The sequence below is a fragment of the Galeopterus variegatus genome, unplaced genomic scaffold (assembly GCF_000696425.1).
Source record: "Galeopterus variegatus unplaced genomic scaffold, G_variegatus-3.0.2 Scaffold3981, whole genome shotgun sequence".
Classification (NCBI taxonomy): Eukaryota; Metazoa; Chordata; class Mammalia; order Dermoptera; family Cynocephalidae; genus Galeopterus; species Galeopterus variegatus.
The window spans coordinates 172069-184248 of NW_007730092.1; the positions used below are offsets into that span (position 1 = coordinate 172069).

Below are 12180 nucleotides of genomic sequence, written 5' to 3' on the forward strand. Positions count from 1 at the left end.
CCCCCCCCCCCCCCAACAGACACATAATTGTAAACTTCTTTAGTGCTGGACCAGTGGCTTCTATGTTTTTGTGTTATAGTATCTAGCATGGTGCCTGACTCATCAAAAGCAATCAAAGGCTTGATTGAATAAGTAAGTCAGAACCCACAAGTGCCTCTAGGAGCTGTAGTTTGCAGACCCCAGCCCAGGCATTACAGAGTGGGTTATAGAATGGTGGCTTGGCGCTGGGAGATAATAACTAACTCACCAGCACAATGAACTGTACAAATCCTGAATCATTCAAACCATCACAGCCCTGGGCTGTGCCCTACTGGAACTCAAAACTGGGATCTGATGGTTCTCAGTCTTCAAGGAATATAACATCTAGTTGGAGAGAAAAGATACACACCTGAATAGTTAATAAATGCAAAAGAATTGCAGGAAAAAATAAGATGGCATCATGAGCTGCCTGAAACCATTTAAAAACAAGGCAGAGTGTTAATTAACTACAAGAGATGTCACAAGGCAATAAATGATTAAGTATTAAATGAGCGGCTAGAGAAGAAAGGCCAGGAGGGCACAGGAGCAATCAAGAAAGACTTTGAATTGTAAGTGGGACTTGATGAGGAGCTTGAAAGATGGATGGGGCTCAGGATAACAAAAATGAGGAAGAGTGATTCCAGATGGAGCAGACACCCCAAGTAGAGGTGCAGAGGTGGGGACATGTACAAGGTGATTCTCAGAGCAGCATAGATTGATATTGTATTAAGTGCTATTCTCACCCGAAAATCTAGTTTTCCAGTTGATTGAAGCTTCTGACACTTTGACAATGACACTCTTCCAGGGGTCTTTGAAAAAGACAACTTAAGATTGTGCCAGTACTTTCAGAATCCATTTTTCCCCTAGAAAACTATAGATTGTAGACTAAATGAACTGATCTCTCTCAACGTTATCACAAAAAATAATATAGCTTTGGTTTTTTTATTAAAGTGCATTTGGAAACACCCATGTTTTGGGCACTTGGTATCCTGATTCAGGACTTGAATCTTGGTTCCTGAAAAGCTGTTTTTGTTTAAGTTCCAAATAATTTAGTAAAATGGGAACACAATCAGATTTCATCCATTGTTCAAACTTCATTACCACAGGGAGAAATGTCATGGAAGATATAAAGATGGTTTTCACCACATGAGTTTAGTCACTCATTCCACAAGAATTGATTGGGTTCTAGTATGTGCCAGGCATCATCCTAGGCTCAAGGGATCTGGCAGGAAACAAGAAAGGCAGAGTCACTGCTGTCATGGAGCTGCAATCTAATAAGTTTATACCCCAGTTCATCCCAGAGGATCATCCTATCTCCCTCTTCCAAGCAAGTTAAGTTCAAACTCTCTAAACTCAGTAACCCTGCAAACAGGTGCAGCCCAGGCAATTCTTTTCCATTCTCAGGTGACAGTGCCAAGTTCCCGAAGTAGGTGGTCTTTTGCTTAGCAAGGACAGAGGCCTAGTTTATCAGCAAATGGTATGATCTTGGGATAATGTCATAACCTCTTCCATTACCACCTTGACACTGTACTTCAGAGGTATGGGGAACTCCCCAGAATCTCTCAGCCCCAAAGCTACTTTATTGAAGAATCATTTATTGTTGAAAGTACTAGGAATTGTATTCTCGAAATGATAATTTTAAATGCTTTCTTTCTTATTATACTTTTAAATACATACATATATATATAATTTCAGATTCCTTCTTAGCAAGTTCAGATCAGCAACCAGAGGAGAAATTATAACCTCAAAAACTGAAAGTGGGCGGAGCTACAGCTTGGACCTAGACAGCCAAAATTTTCAGAGTTTAAAGTCAGCCATTGGTTCAGACAGGTAAGTTGCATACAGATTGGGCAATGGTATAGTCTGAGGAAATGGTTGATATATTTCCGTCCAAACAGGACTTCTAAGTATCTGTAAAGTATTACCACTTAGAGAGAACTCCTAGCACATAATACGAAAAGTCAAGAGGATATTTTTTAGTTGAACTGAAAAGCACTTACCTTCATTCTGGAATTACAGCTATTGGAATCATTTTGTCATCTTCAGGGATGAAACTTTACGTTTTGAAATTCAGGGCTGCAGTTCAAATGGAATGTACAGGGAAAGTAAATTATTTTCATTAATTCTTTAAATCTTTTTCCGTTTAAGCTTCTGAAAAAAAGAAACCTCTAAGTGTCATATACACTCCTTGCAGTTTTTAAAAATTATTAATATTTTCATCAATTGAATTGCCTGAGAGAATTTTCCATAAATTCCACTTCCTTCTAGTTTCACCTCCTCTGACTGGTTATCAGTGGGGCCAAGTAAGAATCTCCTGTGCACAGAGCTATCACTTGTCAAGAAAAATAAAGAGAAATAGAAAGGATAGCCAAGAGCTTAGTTATTTCATATCAGGCTCGATTCTCTTTATCCCATTGGGGCATAAGTCAAGGCTTATTTTTGTGATTAGTATAGTACAAAGCTAGAGATGAGAACAAAGTCATGTTTCTCTGGTTTATCCAAGTGTTAACTCCCTTTTATTTGCTTGGAGCTGCAGTAATTCTTTTAAGCCAGGTAGTAAAACTGGCAGACTTTTCTCCTTAAGTTCTGCAAGCAGAATTACATTCTTTCCTGTAATTAATTTGAGAATATGGACAGCAAATTTCTCAAGAGGGGACATTCATTTGACTATTGGTTTTTTTAATGGTAACTCTACATAGTTGTTTCTTTTTTTTCTGTAGCATTTCTGCAAGCAAGTATCATTTTATGTAAAACTGCACAGAAAAAAAATACAAGGAACCATAAAATAAATTATTTTTCATCCACTTTCAAAAGATCATCACTGTATTCAGTATTTTCCAAATTTTCAAGACTGCAGATATATTTTCTTTATGATAAAAAAAAAATTAAACCATGGTTGCCTTTGTCCTTGAAATAGTTTCATTTGCCTTCCCTTGGGGAAGGTACATGCTGTGTCCTGCAAAAACTTTCTATAAAAATTTTGCTTTTGTTTTTGATTGTTGGACTCCTGGCTCTGAGATAACAACTATCGAAACTATTTGGAGATGATAAGCAGCTAGTTTAGTGTTGCTCTTTTTAATCAGTCTTCTGGGACTCTATGGATAAGCCATCTTGGCTTACACTTCAGGTTAGTATTTAAGAGGGACAATATATATAAACAGAAGAAAGACAGTTCCTTCTTTAAAAAACAAAAAGGCTATTATCCTAACAAACAAAGTTAGATTATGCCATTTTAAGTTATTTGTTTTACAGTTACTCGACAAGAATAAGGGGCATGCTTTCCATTATCGTATACCTTTATGCCAGTAGTTTATCCCTTGTGTCTTATCTACTGCTAGGTATAAATAACCATAAAACTATAAAGCCATATAGACATTTTTCACCAAATATTAGTGTATTGACCCAGGGGTTTCTTGTACTTGTTGTAACCTGGAAGAAAGTCCCTAAGTAGACTTCATTTTTAAAATTGTAAATACCTGAAATGGTCTACAGATAATAAGAATATAGTAGACAGGGATGCTTTGGTTTAAGCATGCCAATAACAATGTTTTCCCATTAAGAACGAAATAAAGATGCTCAGGAGATCAGTAGAGCAAAATGTCCTTTTTCTGGAACATACATTTATCACAATGATGACTCATTAATGGACTGCCACAGGGAGATGAATTCTATTATGCTAAAATGATTCTTTAGAAAGTGGGCAGTAAATGGCCCATCTTTTCTTAACTCCCATCATGTAAAGAGATTATAAGATCCCATACCTTTGGTCTATTACCTGGCCCAGCTTAGCAATTATTCCCCTTTCTCCTCCACAATGCATATTTTTTCATGTTCATTGGTCTTTTCCTTGAGGAGCTGGGCTTGGGCATTCCTTTGAAAAACTCACATCATATCAGAGTGAAAATGATGTTTTATCAGATGTTTGATTAACTTTATTTCTTCTTAGTAGTTTCAAAGCAGGGGAAAGTATGAATGGGTTAGGGAAAGTCCAGCAGCCTCTCAGAAGAGTATGTCAAATGGCTGTTCACTGAATGCTAGGGGCTTGACCCATGAGACAAAGGAGATTTTTTAAAAAAGAATAGAAACATAAACAATAGCTAATGAACAGAATGCTATGCAAGGCAGTGATTCCTAATCCCTTCTAAGTTGTGATGGCTTGCCGCTGTGGTATGATTTGGGAGATCTCTATCTTAAGTCATGCTCTCCCAGAAACAGACCCTCAGACAAGGATTCATAAGCAAGTGATTTATCAAATGATTCCAAGAGAAACTAGTAAGGAAGCAGGAAAAGCAGAACAAGGAAAGGGAAGAAGCTAAGCAATGGTGTTACCTTGGGTGGGATCTAAGTCTGAGGACTCAGCCTGATCCTGCAGGGGACTCTGGAGCAGGAATCATATCCTTGAGCTTTTTCCATTTTGAGAAGCTGGACCATTACACCTCCCGTTCCAGTCAGTCATTGATAATGGATTCACTTGTATAGGGGTTCTAGATTTAACAAATAAAGATATAGGATGCCCAGGGAAATCTGAATTTGAAAAAAAAATTTTTAATATAAGTATGTCCTATGCAATATTTGGGACATCCTTATAATTAAAATTATTATTTACCTGAGAGTCAAACTTAACTTGGAATTCTGTATTTTATCCATTTCTACTATGGAGGAGAGAGGGAGTCAAATGCCAAGGCATTTCTAGACCTCTAGGTCCAGAGCTAAAGGGCAAATCTGGGAAGGTGGCAGTTGCAAACCATTAGCAGAAGAGCACTCAGAAGCTAGGGAGGGGCATGCAGAGCTGGTGAAAGGGATCTTAGTGGGATACCAACAATATCCCCTGAAAATAACATAAAGGAACAGTGGAACTTTGAACCAAAATTTTACTCTGTTCAGTAAATATGGACAAAGGATGATGCTGTATTTCTCAGCAGCATCTCTATCACATGATTGGAGCATATGGCAAACCTTTTACCATGGGATCTTGTCTGTTCTCATAACCAACTAAGTTCTCATCCTTCCTCCCTCTCCTGCCCCCTCCCCCACCAGTTTTATCCAATTATTCTTAATTGCTCTCTGGGAGGCCTGGGACTGTTTGTCACCATCTCCATGAAGCTTCACAAGCTGTTTCTTGGCTCTGATCCAAAAGCAGAGACCACCCCATTCAAGCCAGCCCTCAGCTAGTTCTTGTCCTCATTTCAAGTGCTACCTTTCTCTTCTCTCTCTCTCTCTCTCTCTCTCTCTTTCTCCAGGAAATATGGCATCATGACTAAAAAATTTTATTTTTTCCTCGTATCTATTATTTTGGCAAAATGAATTTATTAAACCCATTCCATCATTAAATGATACCTCCTTTTTTCATCAGAAATAGAAGTATTTTCCTGTCCTGAATATAATTTTGATTGATATCTTTGCAATTAAGATGCCAATTAGGCAGCATCCTCTTGCTAGTAATTTGAATAGCAATGTGGGAATGTTCTAGTTCTGAGTCAGGACCACATCCACAAAGTCAACACTGGTTTGTTTTGTGTATTAAATAAAACACTAGATAGCTTGTTGCTAATGTTCTTAGCAAACTCCTTTCTTACCAGGCTTTAAACATTGTTCAAATTTATAGCATATCTCTGAAATTATGTAAATTTTATCCCATGATACTAGCTGTGATAGTTTCATGACTCAAAAGGATAAAGGCTGTAAGGATTGTCCTCCAAAAGAAAATTACTGTCACCTCTTTCCTGTGCCTTCCCCTCATTTGTGTGGTGCTGCTAATTTCATTTTTTAACCTATATTTTTTTTCCATTTTAACCTCCTTTGGGTGAGTGAGCTCAGCCCTCCTTAGTGGCAGCAAGGGGTGGGTAATCAAAGCCACAAGCTGTCACAAATGCTAACAGCCTAAAGCAATTTGCAAAACCATAGTGGCCTGAGAAGAGTGAATCTTACTTCCATGAAGTGACGGGAACGTGGTAGAACAAGTGAGGAAACATGGATTCACCCGAGTACTTTACTTAGAGTATGACCTTATTAATAGGAAGTACATGAGGTCTGGAGTTGCCAAAAAATTCTTCAGCTAGGGACTTCTATTTATAACTCAAAATCCTCCCTTTTAAAATTCATCCTTTGCCCACTATATACACCTATCTTGATTTGGGTTCCCCCAGAAGCAAACCTTGAAATAAGGATTCAAGAGCAAGTAATTTCTTTCAGATGTGGTCTAGGGAAACAGACAGGAGAGTGGGAAAGTGAGCCAGAGAAAGGAAGGAAGGCAAACGGTGTGTCGTGAAGCCAGTTACCCCTGTGGACAGCTTGAGCCAATCTCACAGAACAACTCTAGGAGACAATGTAGGCCACATCTCACAGTTATCCAGTCAAGAGATGGGGCATCCTACATGTTTTTCCACCAGCTCGATGTTTGTCACTGGTTGAGAGCTGTTTCTGGGGCACTAACTCTGGCATTTCCAACATGCTCTGTTCACAGGAGCTTCACTGAACCCAATTTCAGTGAGCACCCACCACATTATACGACCCTGGTCCTCTCTCCAAAAAGACAAAGGAAGAAAGATGTGTGTAATTAAACCATAGAAGGCCAGTAGCTTCAAAGCAAATTGCAGCTACAAAAGCTACCTGATATATTTTTATATCTTTCTCATCTCTCTGCTTCCGTAATTCTGCTTTCAAGAGCTCCTATTGTGGTTCAGCCGGGCCTAAGTATAACACAGACAGATGCACACTTGCGCACATACACACTCACACAATACCTGGAATTCATTCTTTTAGGATGTGTTGGCCTCTCCAAAGAGTTTGGTTTTTAAATGGAGACACACATATCTGTGTGTTTGTGTGCCAGTGTGCACACACACAGATTAACAAACCTTTTCTGTAAAAGTACAGATAGTTAATATTTTTGGTTTTCTGGGCCTTATGTTGTCTGTCTCATGTACTCAACTCTGTTGTTTGTGTATATAAAGCAGTATAGAAAATATATAAACGAATGGGGATGGCTGTTTTCCAATATGATTTTATTTATGGGAACCTAAAATTCAGTTTCATGTAATGTTCATATGTCACAAAATATTACTCTTCTTTTGATTCTTTTCAACCATTTAAAAATGTAAAAATAAGTCTTAGCTCACAGGCCGTACAAAAACAAGTGGTGGGTGCAATTCAGTCCACAGGCCACAGTTTGCTGACACCCTAGTACAATATATTCACTCACTAACACAGACAGTGTCATTCCATCTGTCACAGTGAGCTGTGAGGACAGCTCAGCTCTTCACATGCAAGCACAGTGCTGAATAAAGAAAACAGTTGTAGAAGGGGAGGGAGACAATGCAGGCAGTGAGATGTCTGTGATCAGTGAACTTATATCCACAGGTCAGCACATTGCTTTTCAGCCTCGGCTGCATATTGGAATCACCTGGGGAGTTTTCAAACATGTGGATGCCTAGATCTCACACCCAGAGAGTCCAATGTCATTAGCCTAGGTATGGTCTGGACGTGAGGATTTTTAACAACTCCCCAGTTCTTTCTAATGTGCAGCCAAAGGTGAAGGCCACTCATTTCACGTAAGACTATTGACAAAGACAGCATGTTAGGATCACCAAAGACTGGAAAGTTGAGCTATATTCAACTTATCCCCCTTTTCTTTCTCATTTTTAATATCTTTCCCATTTCACAGGCTCATCTCCCTTTCCATCTACAACCTCCCTTGCCCATCTTTCCTACATATTCATTTCAGATCTGAAATAACTAAAAGAAATCAAGAAAGCTCACCACCTTATCAAGAATCGCGTGCACCTTCTCTGTGTTGTGCTACGCACTAGCTTCATTGTCCCAGTGAGCTTTCATAACTCTCAGGTTGATGCTGCCTTAGGGAAGCACTCATTTACCATGTAGGCACAGGCTCAACATTATCAGCCACTCCAGGAAGGTTGAATCCTGGGAAATTATTTCCTGGCTACAACTCCCGGGAGACTGTTATGTAAACCAGAAAGGCAACTCATTAAATTGCAGTCTCCATCCCCTATCCCAAATCCTCTGTCCATAAATGTATATATCTGGGATGCCATTATCAAGATTTGGGGGTCAGCAGCATAAAATTAGAGCTAACAAAACAGAAGGCTTTTAAGGTATATTTTATAAGCTAAAGTAAATTAGGCTCTTTCCTAACCTAAAAAATGTGTCTTTTAGTAACCCAGAATATCCAAGTTCCCCAGTTTCATATCGCCATACATGGGCCCTATTAGAATAATACAAATGTGTCTCTTGCTTGCCAGTTTTCCTTTAACCACATTTTAGCTTGAAGGTTTGTTGGCACTGATTTCTAATATGTCTTATTTAAATCAGTAACATGATATCTTAATCAAAAATAGCTTTCATTTATTTTAGTTTTATTGTATTTTTAATTAGCACATAATAATTATACTTATTTATGCGGTACAGTGTGATGTTTCCATACATGAATACATTGTGTAATGACCAAATCAGGCTGAATAGCACATCCATCACCTCAATCCTTTACCATTTCTTTGTGCTGAGAACATTGAAAATTCTCTCTTCTAGCTATTTCGAAATATACAATGCATTGTTGTTAACTGTATTCACCCTACTGTGCAGCAGTTGCAGTTAGGAGGAAAAATAGCTCTTTCTTAACTGACCTTGAAACTTCTCTACTTTAATTTAGACTTCAGAAAGCTTTTATCCTCTTCCTATTTAAGGGGCAAAGGCTCGTGTATTTTATGTCATATTTTACACAACACCTAAAAGAGTAGGCACCCAAATATTTATGATGATCTGCCTCACTAGACTAAGCCTTTTCTTAGTGTAATCAACTGAAAGGAAAATATTTTTGAGAAGCTCACAGTAAATATCAGGGACAAATGTGAAAGCATATGTCATTTTTGAGATAATGCTGCTGGCAACAATAATTTCCAGTAGCTGACTTACAATCACAAGAATGTTTTTCTTATTATAGGATAGCCTCTTGAATGTCATCACCACAATTAATCAACTTCTGCTGGAGCTTCTGAATAAGTAGGATTTTGGGTTATAGCAAGGCTAATCCATGATGGAGACTATCAAAACCACCTGGGTTTGGGAGGACCTTTAGCACAGACACAAGCAGAAATATCCACATGAATCCCTTTGGTTTATAACTTCTTGGCTCATTTCTGCAAAATTGAGCCCAAGCCTTTCTTTTATTTAAGGAGATTTTACCTAAAACAGTAGGGAGAGATATTTTTGTGATAATATTTTTCTGAGAGTAGAGAACCTCTGGTCACAGCACAGCATCCTGGATAGGTCTCTAAGCCCCCCCCCTTTTAATTAAAACATAATTAATTATACATATTTGTGGAGTACAGAGTTGACTATCAATACTTGTATACAATATGTGATGATCAAATCAGGAGGGTTGGCATATTTGTTATTACAAAATGTGCTCATTCTTTGTGTCCGTTAACTAATTTCTCCCTAACCTCCCTCCCCCTCCGCCTTCCCTCATTCTAATAACCACAGTTCTGTCATCTCCTTCTGAAAGTTCAATATATTATTGTGTTTGTTGTTTGGCCGGTTATCCCAGTTGGTTAGAGTACTACGGCCTTATAACACCAAATTCAAAGGTTCCGGTCCCTATACCAGCTAGCTGCCAGAAAAAGAAATCTAAGCCCTTTCTAAGTAGAACCTTTGAGATGACCAGAAATATTTGGAAAGGTGCGAATATGGGAAATTGTTGTCAAATGTAGAAGCATAGCACCTGAAGTAGGAGGGCTTGGGAAAATCACGCAAGGACTTAGAATTCCAAATTGTATCGATCTATATTTAATCACAAAATGTTCTTCTCTTGCCAGAATCAACAGACACAATCATAGACCCATCCTAAGCTGAATGCATAGTATTATAATTTAATTAGAGTGCCATTTCTAGAAAGAGAAAGCCAGGGACTCTGTGTAGTATCGAGGAATCAAATATCAAGGAATATCACCCAGAAAACTTTCATAATTCTCTAAATAGTTTTCCAAGAAGGTGACTTGAAGCTGCCTGCTCCTTTGATTATCTTCTTTATAGCTCATTCTATCAACGAAGAACCTGCCTGGTTGGAATGATTTGATCTTGGTGAAATGCTGAGTAAGCAGTATGACAAACTAGAATGGGCACAGGCTTTGGGTGGGTGGACAATACTGTTTTTATCCTAATGTTGTCATGTAATAACTGTGTGACAGCATTTAGTGTGGTGGTGGTGTGGGGGGGTTGTGTATATGTGTGTGTATGTACACACATGCATGCATACATGTATGAAATCATTATTTAACCTCTCCAAGACTCAGTTTCTTCATCTTTAAAACAGAAATGTTAATACCTTTTTTACGGGGGTATTGGGGGATGGGAAGTGGTTAACACCTAGAAAATACTCAGTAAATGCAGCCGCTATTCACATGATATTGAAAGTGGTGGTGGCTGATAATGTCAATCAGAGCATATTTGATTTTGGTGGCTTCTGTAGTGCACTCATGAGTTGTGGTTGAAAAACTCATGAGTTGTGGTTGATAGCTCCAATGGTCATTGCCTGTTCTTTCTTCTGCCACATTTATGTTCTGGTAATGATATGTGCACCTTCAGATATTTTAAAAAATATCCTTCCTTTGTTCCATTTAGTCACTGCTCTAATCAGTTCAACTGTAAACCACAATCACTACTAAGCATTGCTAGTGCACATTACCAATAAGATGTTTACTGTTATAGGTGCACTTATAACTTATTAAAGTAGTAATTGAGAGAGTGAAACTCATACGGGCTTATATTTGACCACTTAGCATATTTTGTGTTCATTGAGGGTAAGGAATAAATAAAGAACAAACACTTCTCTTAAATTTATCAAGACTTATTTTTACTTATAAAGCTCCATTAAATAATAAAATTGTGGTCACCTCAAGGGCAGGAACTGTTTTTTATCTTTATTGAATGGAATTGGATCATTTTAGCAAACATGAAAGTGATTCAAACCCACTTACCAAATGTCATTATTTTTATGCCACATTTATTAAATGTGCACCGTGAGTCAGGCATTGAAATAACAAAGAGAAATGAAATATAATTTACAATCTTTCATTAAACTTGTACTGAATGGCTTCTTTGCACCAAGGTGCTTGAAGGTGCTGAAGATATCATGGTAGATATGACATAGCAACTGTGTGGAGCTGAGGTTGACAAGGCCTGTGCTGGACAGAAAAGGTCTAATGGGGAAAGCCACACTTCATCTGGCCTTGAAGGATGGAGATTTTCATAGAGAGTAGCCAAGAGGGCATATCAGGTGGGGAGAAAGTGAGCAAAGGCCTTAGAGGTAGAAGTGAACATGTCAGATTGAGAGGATAGTAAGGGACCTGGACTGGCTGGGAGAATGATGGTGAGCAGTGGGAAATGAAGTTGGAAAAGTAAGGTAAAGTTCAATCACAGAGACCCAAGTGACTGTTTTTATGCCAGTACCATGCTGTTTTGGTTACTATAGCTTTGTAATATAATTTGAAGTTGGATAGTGTTATGCCTCCAGCTTTATTTACTTATTTATTGCTCAGGATTGCTTTGGCTATTCAGGGTCTTTTGTTGTTGCTTATATATAAATGTCTGGATTGCCTTTTCTATTTCTGTGAAGAATGTCATTGGTATTTTGATGGGAATGGCTTTGGATTTATAGATTGCTTTGGGAAGAAGGGACATTTTCACAATGTTAATTTTTCCCATCCAAGAGCATGATATGTCCCTCCACCTCTCCTCTTTAATTTCTTTCAGTAGTGTTTCAGTGTAGAGATATTTGCCTCCTTGGCTAAATTGATTCCTAGGTGTTTTATTTTTTTGGACGATTATTTTAAGTGGGATTGCTTTCTTGATTTCTTTTTCTGCTAGTTCGTTACTGGAGTATTAAAATGCTACTGATTTGTGGGGGTTGATTTTGTACCCTGCAACATTACTGGAATTTCTGCCATTTACAGCAACATGGATGAGTCTGGAGAAAATTATGTTAAATGAAATAAGCCAGACAAAGAAAGAGAAATATCACACATTCTCATTTATACCTTTGTGGTATGCCAATATCATCCTGAATGGGGAAAAATTGAAAGCTTTTCCCTTAAGAACAGTAACAAGACAAGGACCCACTCTCACCAATACCATTCAACATAGTGT

General features: G+C 38.2%; 1 protein-coding gene across 1 annotated transcript in view; it reads left to right on the forward strand.

Annotated features, from left to right (window-relative positions):
• The window catches only part of SYTL5 (synaptotagmin-like 5), a gene marked incomplete at its 3' end in the record, with an annotated part of 82696 nt that overhangs the window by 52610 nt on the left and 17906 nt on the right, over positions 1 to 12180 (forward strand). The window contains exon 5 of the mRNA XM_008586429.1: positions 1714 to 1848. Coding sequence (XP_008584651.1) covers positions 1714 to 1848 — 135 coding nt within the window. The remainder of the gene's footprint in view (positions 1 to 1713; positions 1849 to 12180) is intronic.